General features: G+C 46.3%; 2 protein-coding genes across 3 annotated transcripts in view; one reads left to right on the top strand and one right to left on the bottom strand.

Moving 5' to 3' along the window:
- The first annotated feature begins 1,515 nt into the window (after window positions 1-1,515).
- LOC103182404 (protein Wnt-2b-A) lies at window positions 1,516-13,221 on the top strand. The gene is made up of 5 exons (XM_007899413.2): window positions 1,516-1,995; window positions 5,331-5,551; window positions 6,698-6,975; window positions 8,398-8,662; window positions 9,410-13,221. The coding sequence occupies exons 1-5, from the start codon at window positions 1,814-1,816 to the stop codon at window positions 9,637-9,639; spliced, it is 1,176 nt and encodes a 391-aa protein (XP_007897604.1). The 5' UTR covers window positions 1,516-1,813; the 3' UTR covers window positions 9,640-13,221.
- Window positions 13,222-15,685: 2,464 nt separating this feature from the next.
- LOC103182403 (suppressor of tumorigenicity 7 protein homolog) overlaps window positions 15,686-26,590 on the bottom strand; it is a 28,310-nt gene continuing 17,405 nt past the window's right edge. For both annotated transcript variants that reach the window (XM_042342096.1, XM_042342097.1), the window contains exons 12-15: window positions 22,751-22,901; window positions 21,229-21,321; window positions 20,823-20,962; window positions 15,686-16,024 (exon numbers count right to left, since the gene is read on the bottom strand). In XM_042342096.1, the coding sequence (XP_042198030.1) occupies window positions 15,929-16,024; window positions 20,823-20,962; window positions 21,229-21,321; window positions 22,751-22,901 (480 nt within the window). In that variant the 3' untranslated portion in view covers window positions 15,686-15,928. The remainder of the gene's footprint in view (window positions 16,025-20,822; window positions 20,963-21,228; window positions 21,322-22,750; window positions 22,902-26,590) is intronic.

Raw genomic sequence — 26,590 nt, 5'->3', positions numbered from 1 at the left:
ACAGGGGAATGTCCGATGCCTGTCACTGATGTCCTGTCACTGTATGGCGGTGGGGCATCTGGGAGGTGTGAGTATCGGGGAGTGAGGCGTGAGGCTCAGGCTCCCCCCCCCCACACACCCCACATACATACATAGCCACATCCCTGGGATCTTTGAGTCAACTCTATACCCAGTCCGACACAGTGACAGATGACTTACTGTTAGTATCTATGCTCTGTTGTCCATCTCTTTCATCATTGTGAAACGAGCAACTATTTTGGGGTTAACATACCAACTGGATATTCCTTCCTCTATTACAGTTTTTAACGATACAAAATGTCACATAAACAAACATGTGTTTATAATTATATTCAGGTTCTGATACTTTCCCTCCAGCCAGGGAGCATCAGAACAAATAATTTTGCCCAGAGAGAAAACTAAATTAAAGTTGGGGCCAGTTTCTTTATTAACCTAAATGTGACATTCCCTAAACCCAACTCTCCATCCCTGTGTGTCACTCAGCCCAACATGGGAACATAGGAACAGGAGGCCATTCAGGCCCTCGAGCCTGTTCTGCCATTCATAGAATCATAGAATTACGCAGCACCGGAGGCCATTCAGCCCATCATGTCTGTGCCGGTTCTTGGAAAAGAGCTTCCAAATCAATCCCACTCCCCCATTCTCTCCCCATAGCCCTGAAAACTTGTCCTCCCCCAAAAATTATCCACTTCTCTCTTGAAAGTTGTTCTTGAATCGGCTTCCACCAGCCTTTCAGGCAATGCATTCGAGTTTGAAGAAAGTATGAAAATTTGAATGGATCCAATATCCACAGCCGTTTCGCCCACAAAATACAGTCACTACACTTTACAATATATTCTGCGAAGCTCTTTGAGACGTCTTGAAGACATGATGTGGCGCTGTGTGAAATGCAAGAATTATTAGTATTATTATTTGGGGGAGAGAGAGAGTGTGTGTGTGGGGGGGGGAGGGATAGAGAGTGTGTGTCTGTGTGTTGGGGGGGGGGGAGGGATAGAGAGTGTGTGTGTGTGTGTGTTGGGGGGGGGGCGCCAGGCTGTGTCTCCCACCCTGACTAACGCAGTGTGTGATGTTGTGTCGGCAGGTGGTGTGGGCTGTGCAGTGACGCCTCTGAACCAGAAGAGGGCGACTCCGAGGCTCGCGTTTGATGCTGATGACGGTCTAATGCTATAGTGAGGAACCGGACTTCACTGTGTGGGACAGAGAGAGGGAGAGAGAGCATCAGAACAGAGCTCAGCACAGGGAGAGAGAGCAGCACAGGGAGAGAGTGGCACAGAGAGAGAGAGCAGCACAGGGAGAGAGAGGCACAGAGAGAGAGAGAGGGAGAGAGCAGCACAGGGAGAGAGAGCAGCACAGGGAGAGAGAGCAGCACAGGGAGAGAGAGCAGCACAGGGAGAGAGAGCAGCACAGGGAGAGAGAGCAGCACAGGGAGAGAGAGCAGCACAGGGAGAGAGAGCAGCACAGGGAGAGAGAGCAGCACAGGGAGAGAGAGCAGCACAGGGAGAGAGCATTCAGAGCTCATCACAGGGAGAGAGAGAGAGAGGTCAGAGCTGAGCAGATCGAAGCCATAAGGTACCTCTCCCCAAACTGCCCGCAGACCCCCAGAGCTCCGCATCCCTCGCCCACAGGCGCTCACAGCGCAGGGGGTGGATGGGCAGTTCGCAGATCCCATCGCAGCATAAGATGGATTTAAAGCGGTGGATTTAATCAGATTTGTACCTAAAACCTCGGACAACAACTGCAACAGACATTTAAAGCGATTGCTCGGCGGTGTAACGCGGCACTTGTCACTGTGCTGATGGCCGGGGGGGTCCGGGCTGGAGAGTCGCACAGACGTCTCTGCAGAGGCTCGGGAGCCGCGGGGGTCAGACACGGGAACACTCCGGGGGTCTCCGAGGGCAACAACCCCACCCCGAGGCTCTGTGTCGCTTTCCTCCTCATCCTCCTCACTCTGACACCCCGAGTGGAGCCGTCATGGTGGTGAGTGCACGACTGAGCGAAGTCCCTCCGAGATACACTGACACAGAGACACACACAGTGACACAGAGAGAGACACACAGTGACACAGAGAGAGACACACAGTGACACAGAGAGAGACACACAGTGACACAGAGAGAGACACACAATGACACAGAGAGAGACACACACTGACACAGAGAGAGACACACACACTGACACAGAGAGCGACACACACAGTGACAGAGAGAGAGACACACACTGACACAGAGAGAGACACACAGTGACACAGAGAGAGACACACAGTGACACAGAGAGAGACACAATGACACAGAGAGAGACACACACTGACACAGAGAGAGACACACACACTGACACAGAGAGCGACACACACAGTGACAGAGAGAGAGACACAGTGACACAGAGAGAGACACACAGTGACACAGAGAGACACACACTGACACAGAGAGAGACACACACTGACACATAGAGAGACACACACACTGACACAGAGAGAGACACACAGACAGACAGACATAGAGAGAGACAGATACAGAGAGAGACACAGACACAGAGAGACACAGACACACAGACACAGTCCCTGTGTTAAGCACTGTGTTGTGTAGCTGTAGGACTGTGGACGCTGATGGATTCTCTCGCTATCTTTCGTCTGTCCGAGCGATAAGATTGTCAGTGACTGTAAAACATACCTATTGTGCTGATCATATCCCACAGCTCTCTGTCTCACACACACACTCAAGACACTTCACTGAGCTCCAGGTAGCTTTGCAGGGAATCATTGGATTTTATTTTCGTGCTTTTTATTAGTATAATAAACAAAATAATAATCCTTGCATTGGATACAGCGCCTTTCACGTCTTCGAGGCATCTCAAAGTGAATTGACTGTATATTTGTGGGCGAAACCCGGCAGCCAATTGCTTACAGCAGTGTCCCACAACCAGTCGTGGATTGAAGTGACCAAATTATTTTCTTGAGGGATTATTGTTAGGCGCGTGGAGTAAGGAAACTTGCCCAAGGTTTCGCCCTGCCGGGAATCAGACCCAGGTCTCTCGCTTGCAAGGCGAGCGCTCTAACCACTGAGCTACAGGACTCCAAGTATTATTATTACATTTTTTGTTTTATTATTGTTGTTAAATTAAGGGGCTGAAGTGAGCTCAGGTCCTGACTGAATCAGTGTCTCTCTCTACAGTTACCCTCACTATTGTGGGGCTGTTACCTGTTCTCGCCACTTTCCCATCTCAGCGTCCATCTCCTCTCCTCCCCTCCTCTCCCTCACACACGTTTGTCCAGAGCACACATTGCTCAGGTTTCCAGCGCCTACATTCCTGCTGTGAGAATATATAAAACATTTTGAGTTATTGCCTGGTGTCTGAGGGTCGCTGTGGGTGTCTGACTGCCTGGGGTGGCGGGGCTTCCCGCAGCCTCTGCGAACACAATGACCATCGCAGCTCCCTCAATTCCAATATTCTCACAGTCCAGTCTTAATATTCCCAATGTCCAGTACCAGTATTCCCAAATGTCCCAGGCTCAGTGATGGGGGGGGGGGGGGGGGGGGGGCGGTGATGTTATTACAAGAGAAATTTTGAAAGAGAAGTGACAAAATAAATCTGCTACATTTGTGAATGTATTGATCTGGAGATTCCTGTGCTCACACTGACCAGGACGTGTGATCGATCGTTAAAACCTTATTCGGTCATCAATAATAATAGTAATAATCCTCGCCTTATCGTGTCTTCAAGACCTCGCAAAGTGCTTCACAGGATGTACTGTAAAGTGTAGTGACTGTGTGTTTTGTGGGTGATTGAAAGTGATGAAGGAGGTGAGTTGGGGGAGTTTTGTGTGTGACATTCACAGGAAGGATGTCGTGTGTGTGGATGCTTGTGTCTATTTGTGTTGTTCTGTGAGGAGATAGAGAGACACATTGCAATGTGATAAGTCCTGGAGGGTCACTGTGTGACTAAATGGTCAGATTAGAAATGTGCAACACTTTCTGCTTTAAACTTTGAAAATAAAATACTCATTTCAGTTCACGAATGTGGGTGAGGGTGAACTCAGTGTGTGTCTGTCTGTGCCCTGGTCACTGTGAGAGAGAGAGATTATTAACCATTCATGGTTAAATTCTGGGATATTCACAGGCTGAGCAGTTTCCAAAATTAAGTAACATAAAATTAATTCTACTCCCCCCCCCACCCACTATACCCTCCCACTCCTCACCCTACCCTCACACTAAACATCCCCAGTCCCCGTACAACAACCCTCACCGCGGCACTACACACTGTCCCACCCTATACACCCTCCACACACTGTACAACACCTCACCCCACCCCCACACTATACCCCCCTCAGAATCCCACTATGAGCTACCCTGCCCCTTACGAGCCTTGTATATATATATTTTTTTGAACATTTGTCTAATTCATCCTTAAAAAGCTGTGATGGATTTTGCTATAATCAGTATTTTTGTTAGGATTTCCCAAGACCCCCCACCCCCCGCCGTGTAACACTGCTAACCTCTCACACTGGGTTTCTGGTGATAAATGTACAGCCTCCAGTTACTGACTTTCCCACCAGTGGAAATCAATCTCTTTATTTATCAGAACCACTTGTGACTGTGAGAACCTCTATCAGATCTTCTCTCAACCTTCCCTACTTTCTAGTCAAAACAGCTCCAATTTTTCTCCTCACAAGTGAAACCTCTCAACAATTAATCGCTGCTCTTACCTTCATGAATCTCTTCTGTAGCCTTGACACCCCCTAAAAATGATTATTTTCTAAAAGTACAACATGATTCTTCTGGAAGGGGTGGTGGGGGGTGGGGTTAGTTGGGGAGTAAGTGAGGTCTGTTTAGGGCTGAATTGGCTTCAAGGTGACATGCCTGGCAATGGAATGTCAGGATCGAGCCACCTGTGAGGGTCTCTCGTCTGGTTCCTGAGCCAGGAGGGACCATGGTATTCCAGGGCATTGATGATGACAGCACAGCCCGGCCTGGCTCATCGGCAGGACCTGGAAGGGCAGACCAGTCACTGGGGGCTGGGAATCCTCCCACTCAGCTCCTGTTAACCCTGCAGCCAAAGTTCTAACTGGAAGGGTGGTCCTTGCTGGACAAGGAGTGTTTTGTTTGGGGCAGGGGAATGGGATCTTGAAATGTTCCACTAAATGATCTTCTGGTTGAAAGGTTTGCCCACAAAGTATACAGTCAATTCACTTTACAGTATATCCTGAGAAGCGCTTTGAGACGTCTCGAAGACGTGATGAGGCGCTGTATCAAATATCAGGATTATTATTATTAAAGTTGCTGTGGACTGTGAGGTGCTGAGTCTCTGTGTCTCTCCGGCAGGTACATTGGGGCGCTGGGAGCTCGTGTGATCTGTAACAACATCCCCGGTTTAGTCAACAAACAGCGGCAGTTGTGCCAGAGACACGCCGATATCATGCAGTCCATCGGGGAGGGCGCCAAAGAGTGGATCCGGGAATGTCAGCACCAATTCCGACACCACCGGTGGAACTGCAGCACTTTAGCCAGAGACCACACTGTGTTCGGCAAAGTCATGCTCAGAAGTAAGTGGGCAACAAGTGTGTGTGGTGTTCGTGTGTGTGTGTGGATGTAGGTGGGTGGTGTTTGTGTGTGTATTAAATAATCCTTACGTTGGAGCTGTTTCTCTCAGCCTCTCACTCACTCACTCTTTCTCTCTCCCCCCTCACTTCCTTGTGCTATTTTAAGACGACATTAACCTGACTTCACACCACACCAACACTCCATCCCTGTTGCCAACACTGTGTGAAGCCTGAAGTGGGAATAGCGTAGTTTGTTAGTGTGTTTTTCTTTTACAATGTGTTGTTTTGGTGCCTCATTAACACTCACACTTGTGTTCCTGCGATGCCAGAGATATGTGTCTGACATGTGCGGAAACCCATCACTGTGTCCAAACCAAGCTGAGATTTCCTCGCCAGAAAGAGAGAGTGTTTAATGTGAGCGGGACCAAGTGCTTACAGTATAGAGGCCCTGCTGTGACACAGCTGGAATGCGCTGGTAATAGATGGCTGTCAGGAGGCAGGCGGGCGGGCGGGAGGTAGTGTAAACGCCACACACTCTCTCTCTCTTGGTGCCGGGGCGGATTTACTGCTGTTTATGTTGCTACGAGAGCAGTTATTTGCTATCAGTAAATTAAGTCATTGCCTCACGACTCCTCAACTAGAAATAAAACGTGTTATAAATGCAGCATAAACAGCCAAAGTTTTATCAGAAATGCTAATAAATATTCCCCGGACACTCACTAATGTTCACAATAAACACACAGCTGTTTATGGCTAACTTGTTCTAAAGTGGAAGTTTTATGTGAAAGCAAGAGACGGTTCTTCGCTCCTCTCGCTCTCCGTTCTCCTCCTCTTGCTCTCTTGTTCTCCTCCTAACTCTCTCTCCGTCTCCCTCGTTCCCTCGCTCTCTGCCTCCCTTGCCCTCCGCCTCCCTCACCCCCTCCCCTCTCTGTCTGTCTCTCTCTCCCGGCCGCACAGGGCTGTGGGTCAGGCTGTCACCCTCAGCGACCGCCTGAGAGGATCTGAAACACAGACCCCGGAGGAGGGTCTTAGGGGTTTCAAAGCAGCGAGAGAGGGGCTTTGGGAGAGAGGGGCTTTGGGAGAGAGGGGGGTGCAGGAGGCAAAGCACTGTATAACACTGACCCTGCCCGCTGCCCACTCCCCCCACAGGCAGCCCTGAGGCGGCCTTTGTGTACGCCATCTCCTCGGCTGGGGTGGTCCACGCCATCACCAGAGCCTGCAGCCAGGGGGAGCTCCACAACTGTAGCTGCGACACACACGAGGGGGACAAGAAACACAACACCAAGAGAGAGTACGACTGGGGCGGCTGCAGTGACAACATCAAGTACGCCATCAACTTCTCCAAAGTGTTTGTGGACGCCAAGGAGAAGAAAGAGAAGGACGCCAGAGCACACATGAACCTGCACAACAATCGCTGTGGGAGGACAGTAAGTGCTGACCACACCCCCCCTCACCACGCCCCACGCCCTCCTCCTAAGGAACATCCCAAAGTCTCTCTCCTCTTGCCTCGAGGACCAGTCTTATTAACCGGTCCCCAGACACATGCCCACCCTCTGCCTCCCACGTATGACCCTGTACCATGCTGACTCCCCCCGCACACACACATACATCTTGAAGCTGACACATGTTGATCTCTTTCTCCTGTAAAAAAAGTGAGCTGCACATCTGCTATAGGTTGTGTTGGGCTGTCAGCCAGCCCAGAACAATTGGTATCAGATGCTATAAACCTCCAAACATCTACATGTTTGAAACGTGTGCCTCGAGAGCTCAATTATTAATGATTTTTAAATCAATTTAAAATAATTCTCAACAAATGATAGTTTTTTTGAACTTCACTTTTCAAAAAGTTACGTTTTTCAGCAGTTGGAAATATCCTGATTATTATTATTATTACTTCCCAGTAGGAAATATTAGGAAACATTTCACTCACTGTATCATTCTTCGACTTTCACTTCATTCCTATTGGAGAAACACAAAGTTCCTGGAATTCCTGCTGCTCATTTGGTCAAAGAATATTGTTCATTTCATCTTCCAGAACCTCACTCCTCTCGTCTTCACACGACAGCATGAACGTCCTGCCATTAACCTGCTCCACCAGTTGCTGTCTCCTGTCTGTGTAAAGAAATACTTCCTGGTGCCTGTCCTAACCTTTTCCAGATGTGCTCAGCTAGAAATGCTTTCTCAACACATTTCTCTGTGTATGTCAGCCTGTATGTCAGACTTCAGAGTCAAAAAGTTGTGGGTTCAGGCCCCACATTGGAGACTTAAAGCTTAGTCTAGGCTGACACCTCAGTCCAGTGTTTGGGGGGGTACATTGTTAGAGATATCATCCTTCAGAGGAGACATTAAACTGCGCTCCTGTCTATCAGCACTTTAATGATCCCTGTTGGCCTTATTCGAAGAGGTTATTTTGGGGACACCTTTCCGGGGATATCTAAGGATGTCTCCTTATTCCCCTCCTCCCATTCCCCTCACCTGGTCTGTCAGGAAATATTTTCTCCTAAGGAAAGCCAGATGTTCCTAGCGGAGAACCTGGTATTGTTGCTCTCTGCGCTGTGTGGCACCTAAAAAGGAACTGTGGAGACAGTCGTGTCCAAAAAGCTCCTGAAATGGGCAGCTGCAGTGATTGGGATCCCGGCCAACAGAGGCATTGCCAGCAGCAGGAAGTCATTCTCACATTCGAGAATACAAACATGCTGATGCTGTTCACTTGTGTGCGTTCCCATTGTTTATAGCACGTGTGTAGGTGTGAGTGAGAGCTTCAGGCTGGGCTGAGAGCTCGTTGGGGAGAGGTAAGTCCTAGTCCCTGTCCCTGGGGGGTTAATGCTGTCACTTTTCCGTCTCACCAGGCGGTGAAACGCTTCATGAAGCTGGAGTGTAAATGTCACGGAATCAGTGGCACCTGCACTGTTCGCACTTGCTGGAATGCCATGTCGGACTTTAGAAAAACCGGGGATTACCTGCGGAAACGGTACCACTTAGCCGTGCAGGTCACCATGAACCAGGATGGCACGGGATTCACCGTGGCTAACAGGAGGACTGCCCAGCTCATGAAAACCGAGCTGGTTTACTTCGAAAACTCCCCCGATTATTGTGTCCTGGATAAAGCTATAGGTAAGCTTAATGTGCTCCGGGACCCTTCCCCGCATGAAGGGCACTGTATAAATATAAGTTGTTGTTGTAAGTCTCGGCTCAGTCACTGTAAAAAAAAAAATGGAAAGGGGAGGCGGAGGAGTGGGTGCAGGGGTTGGGGGGGTGCGGGTGGGCACGGAGGTAAGGGGAAATGTGCCAAAAGTGAAGCTATCTCCTCAATTATTTTAACTCATCTCCAAAATTTTCCCGAGTTCAGATTTAAGATTTATATTTAAAAAGTAACATTTTGGAGAATTGCAAAACATTATTTTGAATTATTCTTAATTCGGAAACCAGTTTTCTGTCCCTGTCAGGATATGGATATTCCTGACTCTCACGTTGCTCATCTTCCGGGCAGGAAGATAGCATTCTGAGACGCCGTCCAGTGTGGAGGGCGCTATGTAAATCCACGTTGTTGTTGACGACAGGCTCCAGGGGGTGAGGGGAAAGTGTAGCATAGATACCAGGAAGTATTTCTTTACACAGAGGATAATTAACAGGTGAAAAAGAGTGGTCAGGAATGGGAGTCTTTTAAGAAACAGCTTGATGCTGTGATGGGAGAAGATAGAGTGGATATGGGGTGTCAGAGCCCTGGGAAGTCTTTCCGATCTGGAGGGCGCTATACAAGTGTCATTTGTTATTGTTGTGGATATTCTACAAGATGAGATCAACGGTGGAAAGGGATCTGTGTCCACACACCTGTTGTGATTTCTCCCCTTGTTGCTGTAGGCTCGCTGGGCACAGCAGGGCGTGTGTGCAATAAGTCGTCGCGAGGAACAGATGGCTGTGAGGTGATGTGCTGTGGTCGGGGCTATGACACCAGACGAGCCACACGTGTGAGCCAGTGTGAGTGTAAGTTTCACTGGTGCTGCACAGTCAGGTGCCGCGACTGCCAGGAGATGGTGGACGTCCACACCTGCAAAGCTCCCAAACGTGCTGACTGGCGAGACCAAACCTGAGATCACCAGCAGCCTGGCTTTAAGGACGGGAAACGCGGAAGGGAGGCCGGTGACACTCAGGAGCCTTCTTTACAGCTTCAGCTTCTCCACTAATTGTGCAAAGTTACTAAAGACTGAAGTGCAGCTGCCTGGGACCAATGCCAACACTGCACATGCTCAGCACATCTCCGCATGTTCCTCACTGACTGAGGAACAGCCAATATAAAGCTTCAATCCTAAAATCTTACCATTTGCAATGTTTTTAAACGTGGGACAGTGCAAAAGCGCTCATTGTACGAGAGCTTTCAACGCCCTCCTTCCATATTGGTCAAGAAGTGAAGCCTCTCCTATCGACAGCACAAACTGCATCTAACGCTTCATCAAAGCCGCGTTTGGTCCATGAAAAGCCGATGGTGACAACTTGCTCCGAAGGAGGTGATTTTTGTAAGTGGCGGATTAGTCGAGGCAATTGTATTTTTCTGTGTTAACAGGATAGTCTGCACTATGAACATTAGGTGAGAGACGGAGAGGGAGAGAGAGAGAGACACTTGGGTTGGTGCTGATCTACCTGTGGACTGGAACGGTCGAGAACAATGTGCTCTCTGCTCAACACTGGGCTCGGGCTCATTCCACAGGTTCCAACCAACAGGGCAACAAACCGGGACTTTTGTTAAATATTATTTCAATGTAACAATTCATATCACGCTATGAGTATAACTAAGACTTGGCAATTTCCCAGTTGCTGTTTGTGTGAGCAACCAAAATCCAAGTGAATGTGGCCAACGCAACAATAATAAATTATATTTGTAGAGCACCTTTCACGTCGGGAGGACATCCCAATGCAACAACAAACAGCTCAACCAATGCTGGTAATTCAGGCCCCTGACATTGTATGCGGCTCAGTCTGGCCATAGAGATGCCCAATACTGCCTCGCTGGAGCTCGTCACTGAACCAGGGGGCAGTGCGCAGGGGAACTTTCTACTGTCAGCCCATCAGAAAGCTTCAGTCAGGATCTAATGCAATAGTTTTCCATTACAAATAACAAATAAACTGACACCTTAATGTTAAATGCTAACGTATAAAATTCTGTCCGATGTCCAATAGCCCGCTCAGCTAGTTTCACTCCCCCGAGGAACAGCACTAGCACACACACTGTAACATCATCACATAGTGACAGGATTAATGGCAATTCCCCTCCCATTCACAATTTATCTTTGGCTTGTTTCTTCTGTCATGGATTTGGGAACAAACATTTTATTTATTTTGAGTGAGTGTGTGTGTCAGTGTGTGCGAGAGAGAAAGAGAGAGTCAGTGTGCAGGTGTATAAAGGGGAGGGTGATTGGACTGGGACAGAATCCTTTTCCATCCCACCCAGGTTAGTGTCTCCTGGTACTGAGCACTTGTATTGAATGATGTTGGGAGGTGAGGGGTGAGGACAGGGAGGTAATGAGGATAAAGGAGGTCAGCTTTGTGCTGATGAACAGGCCCTGGGGCTAGTGTGGGTCAGAACCTCTTGGCTCCTCTGCTCACCTGACAGAATTCCACTGATCTGGTCTCTCAGGCTGAGCAGCCCCAGGGCAGCAAACAGCAGCTGGGCTGAGGAATGCATTTGTCCCCCTTCGCTTCCCTGTCCCCCATTACTAACTAATAAACAGTTAGTGTGGAGTCCTGGGGCTATGGAGTGAGAAGCAGCCACTTGACTAATGGCCGTATCAAATACTAGCTCATGAGCTCTCACAGCAAGTCCAATACACACATAATATAGGAACAATATATTAATGGTAGATTTTGGCTTCGCACATGATGAACAACAGCAACAAATTAGCGCCTTTCAAGTCAGGACAATGTCCCAAAGCGCTGGACAGTCAGGGATCCGCATTTGTTGAAGTACCTGGTATATACTGCCATCAACCTCCAAACCCCCATCTCCCCACCCAGCTCAAGTCAACACCCTGAGGAAAAATAAGTGAATAAAATGGGGCGAGAAAAAGGGAGACCTGGCTTAGCATTCCGGGATTCTGGGAAGACACTAAACTTCTTTCACCTATTCCTGGTCAGTCAGAAAAGCTGAGAAAAGTATAACAATAATCCCTGCATTTGATGCGAGAGAAAAGTGCTGTTCATGTGGTTGGCGTCTCCCTGAAGTGGGGCTCAAACCTACAATCCTCTGCTTCAGGGGCCAACGTGCCTCTGACTGAGCCAATGTGACAGCAAAGTAAGAGAAAGCCGCCAACTGTCTGTGACACAGGTAGACCTTGAAGTGATTACTGGTCTGTTATCTTCCCCCATTTGATCCCACTTTCTAATCTCACTCTGGCCACCTCTGCACTTGGATATTGCCACGTCACCTTCAGTTTATAAAGTTAAAGAATTTTCTTTTCCAAAACAAATGGCATTAATTTCCAACCCGATGGGTGTTGTATACAGGCCCAGCCCTGGCCTCTGTGAGAATGATAATTCTGATGACAGTTTATTCCTTCAGTAACTACAGCCATTGATCTATCTAAACCAGCTCTTGTCCAGCAGGTCACCAGATCATTAAAAAACAGAGCAATTTCATGCTAAAATAAAATCCATTGTCCAATAACAGAGACAGACAACTGGTGGCTGCAACACATGTCACTGTCAGAACAGCCAGATCACAACTATGTATTTCTGACATTCAAGTCCTGTCATCAGATGCTCTCTTTATATCGGCTCTAGCTGTTTGCTTGTCATGCGGACGTGATGTGAACTATTACTGTGTTGAGCTTCGAGGCCCCCTTGGTACAGAAACTATCACATAATGGTTACAGATACTTTGCTTCACCCCAAAAAAATGTTCTGGGACCTTAATCTGACCCGCTATGTTACTGTTTGGGAGACGGGAAAGATATTAGATAATTCATGATTATGTCACCATGAAACACGCAGACACTTACCCTCAGTCTTGTCACTTACAAATTTGCTGTGTGAATTATTTCCTGGTGATCCGTCTGCCTTCCGACAAGTCTCTCTGTACAAGTGGTTTGCGTGACGCACATTATTCCAGAATGATTCAAACTTCAGCCAAACAGCAGCCAGAATGTAAACAGCCCATCGTGCCTCTGGCAGCTACACGGGGACATTCCTGTTTCTGAGGGAATAAAGCTTTGCCTGTCGCCAGCCAGGATCCGGGATCATAATTCAACTGGGAAAAGCGGGGAGTGACAGGACAGCGAGATGGCTACAACATACACTTGGCGCCTGAAACACGCATCACACACTAGATCATATATTACACACATGAAGCATACATCTCACACCTGAAACACATCTGGGGAGGGTGTCAATGAACACACACACATGCATATTTGTTACAACATAGGGAAGTTCGGATCATTTTGAGCTTTCTAAAAGCCTCCCCGCCTCTCCAACATGGCAACCTACCATCTATTACACTGCCAACATGGTCTCCACAAATACTCTTAATTCTCAAGCAGAAGTCTCATTTACGCTAAATGCCTTTCTGTATCTAACCCCGTGATCTCATCCCCACTCCCACAGCCACCCCATCCCACCAGATACTGATGTTCTTAGCGAGGCAGGAAAACAGCAACACAAAATCCAATAAATCATTTGAAAAAGTATTGAGCAGCAATGCTGAATCCCCGACCATGACTTAAGATCATTATCTGCACAAACAAAACGCCATAAAGTGTGGGTGATTGAGGCAAAGATTTCAAATGTCAAGTGGAGAGCAGAAGGACCCTCACCCAAACTCTGCCCTTGGTCCTATTGTTACAGCTCAAGTTACAAACCTGTTATTTATCCAGCACTCAGGGTTAGAAATAGCTGCTGCCACCCTAAGAGACTTAACACAAGAATAGAAGTGGAATCTTCCGGCAATGAGTCACCCAGTGCTGGGATATGTGTAAGCTCCTATTCATCTAAAGAACCTTGGCATTGGATGCTCCTGCTGAAAGTGATCGCTTTAATTATACCTTCCTGTCACAGGAGACAGTGAGAGAGCACAGCTTACTGGGAGATACATGGGCCATTCTTTCCATTAATAACCACACACACAAACTCTGGAATCAATTCAATGTAAAAGCATTCAATGGCATATTTGTGAAATCTAAATGAGCACAACAGACCGATTCATCACAGCAACACTTTCACAAATAAGGGTGATGGACACCTGTCAATCCAGAGGTTTGGGGAAACATATGATGGAAATCTAAACGAGATCCTGCTAAAGCCAGAGCCACAGTGTCCATCCCAGGATCTGGCACACAATGGCCAAGTACAATAACCAAACACACACTATAAGTAGCTTTGATCAGGTAAATGGAAAAACTATTTCCACTAGTCAGTGAATTGCAGACACAATGGGCAGAATGGCATATTTGGGATTCTATGTGGAACCTGCATTGAATCACTACTCGTGTACGAAATAAGACATGAAACTGCATAAGACTTAAAACAGATCATCACAACGTCAGTGTAATCTGAATTTCATTTGCTGCTTGCGGGAGAGGTGGAGTGCTGTAGAGCTTGTGAGGTAAGCAGCCCGAGCAGTAAATAAACGGTACATTATAGAGCTCCCAGGAGGGGTCAGAGGAACACACTCCTGAACACTGGAGATCACAGTGAATCATAGTCAGGCCGAACAGGGGGTTGGAAATCACATCCCTTGAGCCTTCACATTGCATTCTCCTCATACCAGATGTTTGAAAATTAATATGTTAGAGGTTTAAAAGGCGAGATGATTAGTACATTATATTCCGTTGCAAATGGTTGTGTTTCCAGGGCCAGTGTGAGCTACAGTACCAGGAGCATTAAGAGTTTCCGTCTCCGCTATTCTTCCGAAAACCAGCTCCACTAAATCAATGTATTGCTATCTGACGACACATTTAATTAAACCTGTTTTCCAATAGACATGGAATCTTTAACATCCACCTGAACGTAGGAACAGGAGGAGGCCATTCAGCCTTCGAGCCTGTTCTGCCATTTAATTAGATCATGGCTGATCTGCACCTCAACTAGTCCTTTCAATTCCAATTTCCAGCTTTCTCCCCATATCCCTTAATACCCTGAACTAGCAAAAATCTATCAACCTCACTCTTGAAGGTGTGGATGGATCAAGCATCTACAGCATTCTGGGGGAGCAAATTCCAGATTTCTACGCTCCTTTGAGTGAAAATATGCTTCCTGATTTTACTCTTAAATGGCCTGGTTCTAATTTTAAGACTATGGACCCTTGTTTTCGATTCCCCACCAGAGCAAATAACTTCACTATCTACCCTATCGAATCCTCCACCCTATTAAATACCTCAATCAAATCACCCCTCAACCTTCTAAACTCAAGAGAAAAACACAGTGCTTGCCTCAAAAGTCACAGGAAGCTCAGAAATTAGCTTAAATTCACTGTCAAATGGGAGACCAGCTTGGTTAGTGGCAGTACCTGGGCTGGACAAGCACAAGGTAATCTCCACTCATTAGTTTACTGGTCACTCAGAGATACCAGCTCAGAAACGTCAATCCTCAGAGTAACATCCAAAGCTTTTGTTTTCACCTAACACCAGAAATAAGGAAACATCTATTGTCAAGATGAAATACCGATCACCATATGCTCCATCACACTAACCAGAACCACCGTGGCTTAATGCACCTGCAGAATCAAGAGTAGCTGTGAGTGCACACACAGAGTATATACACACAGTAACCTAACACACAAAGTGCACACAGTAACCTGACACCGAGTGCACACACAGTAACCTGACACCCACACACACACACACAGAGTGCACACACAGTAACCTGACACAGAGAGCACCAATGTTTAGAACAACACGTGGACACACAGCAGAGATTACAGCAGTAAAATCACTCCTACATTCAGGTCACTTTTATCCTGTAAACCTCAAGGTAGTTGAGATCAGACCGTTCCTGAGAGCGGGTGGTGATCAGTTAATGTCGAATTCACATCGAAGTCATTGTTCCCAAAGCTAATGGAGAAACCATGACTCCATTTCACACAAACTTACAAACTCGCCCTGACTCACGGCTCAAATCAAAGGGAAAAACTCAGCCACTTCTCACAAGTTGCTTAAAATTCCACTTTAATGTTTTCAGTTCAGTTTTGATCCACATCTTCCCTCGGGAACAAACATTTTATTTATTTTGAACGGGCTGTTGTGGTGGGGGTATGTGCTGCGCTGCTCTCCCCTCGCTCCCCCCTCAATGGCCTAGGTGTCTGTGTCCCCTGACTAGCTGAGAGCTGGGTGGTGGGGGGGTGGGGGAAGAGAAGAGAAGCCAGTTTGGTCTGTTTTCTGTGAATTGTTCGTGTCAGATTCGTGTCAACTGGTGCCAGAGGCTGGAGGGAAGGACACTCTCAATCTTCTCCATCACAAAGCTGAAGGGTGCAAAGAGGGTGCTGAAGAACTGCAAGACATAAAACAGCGAGGAAGTGAAAGTTATTCACATCTTCAGCAAACGTGTCCCCTTTACATCATCCTGTACACATACAGAGCCACAGGAAATCATTCCGCACTATTACATAATACACCTCCCCTCCTTCAGCCTATAAACACTAGAGTGTGAATGTTAGGACACTGAGTATCAGTATAATCAAGGCTGCTGTGAGGCAAACAGGAACAGAGGGGTAAGGAGCGGACAGGGAGAAGTGGATTAATAAATCCTCTGAAAATAACATTCAGATTTGATCACAAGTAATTGAGTGACAAGTTCCAGGTGGAACAAGAATGTGTGCTTAGGCTCAATCACTTGCTTCTAAAGCGAAACTTCAAGTTGTTTGATTAAAGAAAGACAAGACCACTGTCTATACTTGTTGCACTCTCTTGACAATTAATCCAGCACCATATATTTAAACAGGTCTGCAAAGCATCTCCCACCCCAACTCATCATAAACCTGCACCCTGGCAACATCCAGCTCTGACTTCAGCACATCTACACAGTCACTGCATTTCACAATAAAACCATTCTGTGAAGCACTTTGAGACACCTCAATGACAACATGTATAAGGCCCTATACCAAATGCACGGTTTATTATATTATCATCTAGTGTGTGAGGTTGCACAGAGAAGAGATGGAAATCGTGGCTGAATACTGAAGCAATGCCAGAGACTAAGTGGTGAGCTGGCTGAAGTACGACATGCACTTTATCTACAGTGATACAAACAGTGACATTGGCAGATTCCACTGACCCTGATCTCAACAACTTAAATCGGTCTTAAACTCCCCAGATTGTTCTTCAGTTTGCAGCCGGTGTTATGATAAAGAATAATTGTTTGGAACTGGAAATTATACAGCGCCAATGTTAACCTCAGCATCTGTTTATGCGGCTTGTTTTAACCTAAAATCAAACTACAAATGTAGAGAACTAATGTTATCACTCAGAAGATTGGCCGGGAAGTGTGACTGAGCGAGGGAGCTGAAGTCAGATCGATAAGGTCCCTTGTTCCATTATGTACAGACTAACACAGACTAAGTTCACTGTGAGTGCCATGGCATTGCCTCCATCTCAACTCCAACTGCTGAGCTGGCTGGTGGCAGTTTTGGGGAATGTGGGAGGAACCTTGCCCTCCACACCAAGGTCAGGTCACAGTTATCTCGATCTGGAGAATATAATAACATTTACTTTCCAAGATTTTTTAATTAAAACAAAAAAAATTAGATTTCTTGCCAATTTTTTTTAAAGCAATTTTAATCCTTGGGATTGTCTTGAGAAGGTTCTGTGTGTATTAACTTAATATTCCATCAATTTAGTGCTCCTTTGGGAGATCCACAGTTACACTCTCGATTAGAGACAGCTCTAGTCATTGGTAAGTGCAGCTGGGAAGGAAGAATAATCTAGGTAAACGGTTGTGAGGGAGATGGACGAAGATGGACCATTTTATCTGGGAGACAAGCAGAAGAACCATTTCTCATTCCTATCCCTCCTCGCACGATGCTCATTTACAGCGACCAAACCGGTCAAACCTTAGCTAGAAAGCATCATTCCCAGTGGGGCCAAAAGCCCATTGCCTTTTCTATTCCCATGACACAATGGGCAGAATGAATGATCTTCTTCTGTGCTGTACATTTCTATGGTTCATCTCCTATGAGCCTCAACTCTCCTGCTCCAGCAGTCTCTGTCCCCGCTTTGTGCCTCTGTTAGAACTGTTCCGAGGAGCACTGACCATATTCTCAGTCAGTAAACCCCGGAGAGCAAAGGGTCATCCAAAACTCAACTGCGAGTGTCAGAACTGAAAATCAATCCACGGTACACATTTAACATAGAATGGATCAGGCAAGGTGCCAGAATAAAGCATTCATTCTGTTTACACAATACTCTACTTATTTACTACTAAAGGCGCCATTTAGTGCAATGTAAGCAGCGTCACACAGCAGAGCTGTAAACTGACATTTGCTGAGAGTCTCAAGAGATCAGAGGTCACTAACTATACTAACTAAATGCTAGTTGCATTCTTGTTCTCACAGCACCTCGCAGACTTGTAGCTTATTGCTAGTCATTATTCCATTAGAATTAAGACCGTCATATACATTGAAACATCTCAAAGCACTTCACACTAATTATTGCCATGTGCAGTGGCTATTTTTTGTACACAAATGCTGCAGTGACCCTGCACACAGCCACATCCCACAAACAACCATGAAGTCAATGACATGTTAATCTGGAGAATTGTTGATCAGCACACTTGAAGAAACTGCCTTAATTTGTCCAATAGTGTCACAGAATCTTAACACACCACCTGAACAAGCAGACAGGACTTAGTTCAGTGTCTCATCCAAAGGATGTCACCTCTAGCAACGTTATCCCCTGAAGTATCCTATGAGCTCAAGTCCTAGTGTGGGACTTAAACCCACAATTTTGTGACCCAATTTACAGTCTAAAATGACATATTTAATTTGATATGGAACACCTTGGAAACCAAGTAGTTAGTTATGTGGTTAATAGCCTCACATCACTCAAGTCTCCCTGGAACCACATAACAGCCTTCGATTAACAACTCAAGATGGGTTGGCAATGGCTCAGCTCCTACACGCTGTGCAGTGTGGGAACTCCAGCTTGACGTCCACAACATTTACACAGTAACATTCATAAAGAATTGACCTGCATTTCATATCAGCGCCTTGGGACTTCCTCCCGAAGTGAAAGGTGCTTTACTTATGTAATGTTGTTGTATCGAGGGTCTGGGCAATGAGACTAGGTCTCAGAATTTACCCTGTGAGCTAGGTTCTGAGAAAATCACAAACTCTTGACTCTTTTGTTGAAACGTTTCAAAATTCAGGAAACATTTATGGTTTAAATGTTTAATTTGAGAGAAATAAAGAGCACATGTATTTATTCCCTTCAAATAAAAAAAACTGCTTATCTTGTGACCTGGGCCACTTGTAAAGCACACAGAGACTCGCTGTAAATACTGACGACCACACAAGTGAACTCCCCACCTTGACCCGGTGTGAATGCAGTCTCTAGCGAGCTGAATTTATTAGGCACAGAGTGTTGTTGCCAAACCTTTCCTCAAATCTCATTCTCGCTCGTTATGTAAATGTTGTTATTCCCCGCGCCCCAACCCCATGTTAGAGTGATGGCTGAACTGCCCTGCCACCAGGGGCAGCCCAGAGCCCCTGTTGGGGCATCTGCCACAGGGTTTGAGTGCATCTCATCAACAAACAGCTAGAACAGATGCAGTAAAGCTCAGAAACTAATGGCTCACAGCTAAACAACACCTAACTTGTGCAGAGTCGCAACACGGAACCCCGCCAAGTCAGTACTCTCTCCCAACGACAACCCTGCACAGGTCAGAGTTCTAATGATGGGATAATTAGAGGCTGGTTTAAGACGTGGATCCTGGTAGACAGTGGTCTATCTGGAGGAGTGACTGAAGGATTCAATGGTGGAGGAATAAACATTACTGAGAGATCTAGGAAGAAAGCTTGACTTGACTTTTTAAAGTTTTGCTTTACGTTGAGCACAACAATCACGAGTGAACGAAACTTCAAAACGGGGCTGGTTACATTAATAATCCTTACATCAGTCACAGTCTCATTAGTGGGGTTTGGGTTTGAAGGTATAAACCCCATATGGAGTTATTTAAACACAGTTCCTGTGTTGAGCCACGTAGAGGCCAGCAGCGTGGCAGACTTTCACAGCGTTTCTTATACACATTATCGTGCAGGTTTAACACAGCTTGATCCCTGCCGATGGTTTGCACAGAGGCCACTGTGTCTCCCCATTAATCACCCCAGCCCCGAGCCCAGGCAGCACCGAGACCCCCAATTACACTACTGCCCTGACATCCGTCACTGCTGTGGACACAGAGAGATTTCCACATAAAGAGTAAAAGCCAAGGGCGCTGGGCCGCAAGCCTCTCTCTGCGGAGCTGCTCTGGTTAGTTTCACGCTGGAGAACAAGTGGAGTCAGCAAATTGAGGAAAGGTTGTAACGACTCACATTGTGAGATTTAACTATTCCATCTCTTCCCCCCCGCAAAGATTAGAGAAGATTTATTGCTGAATTTCCAGCAGTCATACACACACTGTCCCCTCTGCTTTATTTCATGCTTGCTCTCACACATTTCACCCCCGAGCTCCACTCTCCCCAGTTATTATTCTTCCCACAAGTCGTTCATTCCACAAAGTTCGGAATCATGACTTTATACAACTATACACCCCAAAATCTATTCTATTGCCTGTATACAGTAGTTGTGAAATGTGTGGCTCCTTGTTAAACACACAAAATACAGCTGGAATAAAACAAACAAAATGCTGCAACGAGACAGCAGTAATATTTGGGATGCGTTCTCATTCACAGTCCCAGTTTCTACTGAAATATTTTGTCTGAAGTCACTTGCTGTCTTTCCAAGCATCCACCCGGAGCTGCTAAACATGAGGAAAACTACCAGATCTGAATATGTATTTGGTGCAGCACAGCTCAGAGTTAGCGCTCTCACCTCTGGGTCAGAGGATTGTGGGTTCAATCCCCAAGTAAGGAATTTGAGCTCCCAGATCAGGTCGACACTACAATATGCTTTTGCAAGATCTGTATCGAACAGGCAGATGGGACCTTGATATAATGTCTCATCTGAAGAATGGCATCTCTGACTAATATTGTACTCCCTGGTACTGCACTGGAGTGTGGTGTGAGCCCAGAGTAGCTGTAAGACAGGAAGGAGTTGTGCTGGATTGTCAGCCCTCAGGAAGCAGCAGTACTTACAGCTTTAGCAAAGACCCCCATGAGCTCAGGAAACTGGTGAGTGAGGAGAGCGAGCATTGCTGTGAATGAGCATAGCCCTGCCGTGAACAGGATGAAGAACGGCAGCTCCTTCTTTGGGTAAACTGAAACTTCGTGAAAAGCTGAAAGGGCAAAAAGAGGAAGCATTTAGCATTTACACAGGCACACACACACAAACAACAACAACTTGCATTTGTACAGCACCCTTTATGTGGGGTAGCCTCTCATACATGCGCGCATGCACGCGCGCACACACACACCAGATGACAAACCACGCTGTTAGCAGATTCACAGCAGTCACAACGGTCCAGGCAGAAGGCAAACCTAAGACACACACAGTACAATGCAGCCCGTGTTTCACAGTGTAATAGGACTGATGGGAACATACATGGCAGCAGTTCCCTGTCGGCTGTCTCAGTGCAGCTGGGATACGGGTAGAAAAGGTGGCCTTTCTCCAGGGGATAAGGGATCATTCGGAAAGCTGGAAGATAACAATAACAACAACAATAATTTAGAACAGTGACACAGAGAAGATACACAGTATTCTTCTTAATAATCCATCAGGTATATTAACATCTGAGACGCTACCCCCATGAAGGGTGCTATATTAATGCAAGTTGTTGCTGTTGTGATTCTGCACTGATATTCTGATGCCCTCGGCGTAAGAATAGATTCAATGGCTCATGTCACCGAACAGAACAAAAGACCTGTATAACTGCAGGGCTGGCAATTGCTGTCAACTCAGTTGATAATAATAATAATCCTTGCATTTGATATAGCGACTGACCAGGTCTTAAAGACACATCAAAGCACTTCACAGAATATAGTGTAGAGTGTAGTGACTGTGTGTTTTGTGGGCAAAACGTGGCAGCCATTTGCGCATAGCAATGTCCCACAAATAGTTGTGGATTGAGTGATCAAATTATTATTGAAGGAATTATTATCCTCGGAAAAGTGATCCTCCAAATGATTAACAACTGGGTTCCTACTCTACTACTAGGTAAAGAGACATGTGTGTGGAGTAAGGAAACTTGCCCAATGTTTCACTCTGCCCGGGAATCAAATCCGGGTCCTTTCGCTTGCGGGGTTTGTGCTCTAACCACTGAGCTACAGGACTCCAGTTAAGACTTGCAACCAAATTCAATCAATGGGATCCACAAATAAATGTGACTATAAAGAGGCAAAAGTGAGATGCACCTGCAGCCTCGCTACTCCCAGCTAACACCCACACAGTTCACAGTCACCCATTGCACTCTGAGACGCCGTCCGGCGTGGAGGGCCTACATAAATCCAAGTTGTTGTTGTTGTAACAACAGCCTCCGTGAACCTCACCTTCCCAACGCCCTGGGCTCTGTGTACAGGGAGCCGAGAGGAAGGTGCTTCTGTGAGCGACGTTTAAGTGGAGATGGGAACAAAGAGCAACATGATTTATGATTATTTGTTCACAGAGAAGGGGAGGCTGAGGGATGGCTGGTGTCAGCAGCTTCCCTGCCCCTCAGGCTCTGCTTTAATCTGGATTTAAATCTCACAATGATTTCACCTGGGAGTCAGCAAGCAGCCACTAATGGACTGTCAGCACCTCACATGTTGCAGCCTGGAATCTCACCAGTCTGTCTGCTTTACTCCATAACCTCACAAAGGGTTTAACGTTAGCACAGATCATGTTGGTGAGCAGATAGCTATAATAATATCCAAACAGAATGAAGAAATTCTGCTGTCAGCATGTGTGGGGCAGGTTAGCATCGAGCCAAGCCATTCACATTCCATTTAATCTTCATTACAGACACAGCGTGAGGCTGCTGGTGTGTGCAGACAATCCCATTAAACATGATGACTTGAAACCGCTCTGAATGCAATCACATGAAGGGCGCTATATAAATGCAAGTTGTTGTTGTAAAAGGATAACTTACTGCCTTCCCACGTGCAATGCAATAGGTTAAGGACACCTTCTACCCTCTTCCAGTGTTGGAGATGAAAGAAAGCATACGCGATGGCCTCACTGTCTCCTCGCTTCAGGATGTGTTCCGGAGGCAAGATAACACTCTTCATTTCCAGTAAATACTGAAAGACAGGAATAGCACAAACACCCCGTTAGATACAAGCCACGGACCCAAACCTGTCAGATTTGGGCCTTTAGAAAGAACCTGGATTTCAGGGGCAGAGAAAGTTTGTTTATCACTATCGGCTTCCCCGAGTGTAGCTAACAAAAATACATTCAGGTGTTTCTGACTGGTTCGGGATCAAAGACATTGATATCTCGCTTTCCAGGAGGTTAGCTGCTGCCCTAGGCCTCCAGGCCAGTGTACTGACCAGCATAATGGCACCATTGTTCATGAAGCTCAAGGTGAACCTCATGAACAACAGAAAGTGCGTCTCAAGACACCAAGCGAGGAGCTCGCCACTGCTCACATTTCTACAACAAACAGTAAAGAGACTGTATTTTAGGGACATTCATTCAGTAAGATCTCATCTGCTGGATATGTGGGACGTGGACAGATCGTGCAGTATCCAGCTCTGTGCCCATTTGGGGAAATACCACAATCTACAAGATTATTTACTAATCTGTTTATCAGACTTCACTTTGGAGATGCATTTGCTGAAGGAATGTGTGGATTGGTTTCCTAGAGCCAGTCATTCCCTTGGAATAAAAGGCAATTTGCTGCCTGGCTGGCTTCCCTTGGAGCGTTGAGTCCTACACTTTGGTGGTAATACACACGCTAATCCCAGCTAATCCTCTCCAGTCTGTTTTACAGAGCAAGGATCACCGAGACTTTGGGTTGTTGTGGGAAAACTTACTTGCATACCTGACCTTTGCCCTGACTCCTTGCCCAGGCTCTCGTGCTGTTGCCTTTGACGACAATCGGCCAATTTGATGAGAAAAGAAGCCGGAAAAAAGTCGCTACGTTTGTGAAAAATACAGCACTCGTAACTTTATTATTAATAACAATAACAATCTTTGATTTTCACTCCAGGAATTCTCATTCTTTCCACAATTTGTTGCTTAAATTCATTTTGTTCCTGAATTGTAACCAACTAATAATAAAATGTGAGATCTCTGCTTCAATCAGGTACAAACAGCAACCAGCGACTTTACACGGGGTGGGGGGGGGGTTGTAAAGAGGAAACAGAATGGAGAGTTATGAAAGCTCTCGCACCAGAATTTATGCAAGGACATTTAAAAAAAATATAAACCAGTTTAACATTCTCTCATGAGCTCTTTTCCCCTAAAGGCAAATGTGTCTGGGACTGTCTGTGGCTAAAGTTATGTCTCTTAATCAGCCATGCAAGCATTAGGCAAATTCATTCAGCAATTAGCTTCTTTGAGTGAACAGTGTGAGAGGCAGCACACACTCACACACACACTGAGAGGCAACGCACACACTCACATACACACACACACACACACAGAGCAGCACACAGTGTGCATGGAAAGGGGAGGGGGATGAGGGATAAACACAGACCCCTCAAGGTTACTGCCACTCAGATGTGCTTAATGAAACAGCTGTATTTGTCAAGGATTAGACCCACTCAAATCCATCTTGCACTCCCAAGGCCGCTGCTTCCCTATATAATTATTTTATATCTTTTACCACAAAAGGGCTGAAGCTCCTAAAAGGGGTCGTAAAGACACTTTGCCTGGGTCTTCTTCCCCCCCCGACGCACTCATTTTATATCCTTAATAAAAGACATGATAAATAACATGTGGATCAGGAGAACACCCGAGAGCGGATTACTGTAAAGCGTTTCTGCTTCACGCGGAGAGGAATACTCTCGAGTGTGTGTTTGTATCGCACGTTATATCTGGCGGAGCTCAGCCCCTCGCAGGTCAGTGCTGACGCTGGGAGTTGCCAATGGAATCATCCCCCCAGGGAGCCCTGGGCTGAGCTACAGGATCGATGGAGCCATTAGCACAGAATCTCATAATAATCTCTGTATTTGCTATCGCACTATGAATGTCACACAGCTTCACAGCTCACTGCTGTCGTGTGCAGTAACTGTAGGCAAATGGCCACCAATTTGTACACAGCAAAGTCCCACCATCAACCTTGAAGGGAATGATCAATTTACCTGGGGGATTGTTGGACAGGACACTGGGGTTAAACTCCCTGCTCTTTTCCAATAGCGTTAGGAGGATTTAACGTCTGCCTGAACAGGCGCAGATGAGGTCTTAGATTAATGTTTCGAGGCAAAGGATGGTGGGTCCAACAATGCAGTGCTCCCACTCAATACTTAAAGACTATTACAAAGGTGTTAGGTGAGCACTGCGTTGCATGTGCAGTTTAGCGGAGGTTCCACAATAAATCCTGATTTTAGCTGAATTTATTTGGGGGGGGGGTGGTGGTTACATATTGCATATTTCCTCCAATTCTCTCTACTTTTGACAGAAAAAAAATCAACCCTATAAAAAAAACAGCAAAACTAATTGTTTATTCTCTGAGTAAAGAGTGAGGTGAATGATTGTTACTAGACTATACGAGTTAGTATGGTAACAGCACGATAACTAGACTCTGAGCTCAGGTCCCAGGGCTGTGCTTCAACCTGACCCACAGTTTAGCACGTTAGCAACAGAGCCAAGCTTCCTGGTCCTGTCAGGAAATCTGCAGCAAAAATAAAACTGAGAATGTGCTAACCTCACGTAGCTCACTGGGTATCAATCACTAATATCTCGAGTGACGACTGAAGGTAACGTATTCAAACCTTGTGGAATTATACAGGCTTTTCATTTAATTTGGGGATCAAAGGGATCCCACATTACATCTCTGTAAAGCGATCAATATTAACACAATGCCCAGCGACAAACTGATTGCCCGCAGAGAGCTGCTGATTGTTATCCATCGCCACTAATTGCTTCCAGCTTCGGCATCTACACAGGCCAGCACCTAGCCACCATCAGCCTCAGCGTTCCTGAGGAACAGAGCCGGCCAAAGTATTCCCAGGGACCTATTAAACAATCCCACCCCTGTGTGCTCTCCACTTCCAATTGTTTTCCCCAAAATAAGCTTAAAACTCGGAATTTGCACACAACAGGAAAACGAGAGTTTAATTTCCTAATTTCCTAAATGGCCGAGCTTCGGGGTCAGTGGTGTCACAAACTCCCCGGAGATGACGGGACGTTATAATCAGGTGCGACTCGAATGTAAAACTACTGGCTGCATTTTGTCTAATCTTTTGGCCCAATGCTCTGAGGCTAATAATACTTAATCCTCGTGGGCTTCTTCTGCAGGACCTGCAGATTGTTGTGACTTTAAGATCGCTCACTGCACAAGCCCAACCCCCCTGTCCCCTTGTGGGATCCATTGGGCCATGCATGAACTCCAGCTTCTCTCTGTGGAGGCTTCTGCAAGGTGTACGAGGGCAGCAGCAATGTCACATCTACACTGTAACACTGCTGTGTTGTGTGCCTTTTGGCACAGAGTAAATAATTTCACATACAGTATTGTCTAGCTCCTGACTGCCCTAAACCCTGAGCTCCATGACAATGTACATGACCACAGAGGCTAAAACAGTACCAAGCCTCCAGAACTGTGTGTAAAAAAGGTTAGTTATACCAACGTTTCCCAACGTCTTATTTAAGGGAAGCGAGTCCGCAAGCCACAGAATTGTGTAAAACCTTCAGTGAAGTCCAATGGTCAATTATCACTTAATTGTGAGCTTCACAAATAGTTACTGGTGAGCGTAGTGACTGTTTATACACACATACGAGGCGCAATGATTGGTTTCCATGAATAAAAATAAAGGAAAATAGAATT

Source organism: Callorhinchus milii, unplaced genomic scaffold (assembly GCF_018977255.1).
Source record: "Callorhinchus milii isolate IMCB2004 unplaced genomic scaffold, IMCB_Cmil_1.0 Scaffold19, whole genome shotgun sequence".
In the NCBI taxonomy this organism is placed as follows: Eukaryota; Metazoa; Chordata; class Chondrichthyes; order Chimaeriformes; family Callorhinchidae; genus Callorhinchus; species Callorhinchus milii.
The sequence above is the reverse complement of the archived record's forward strand: the minus strand, read 5'-3'. Positions and strand labels throughout refer to the sequence as shown.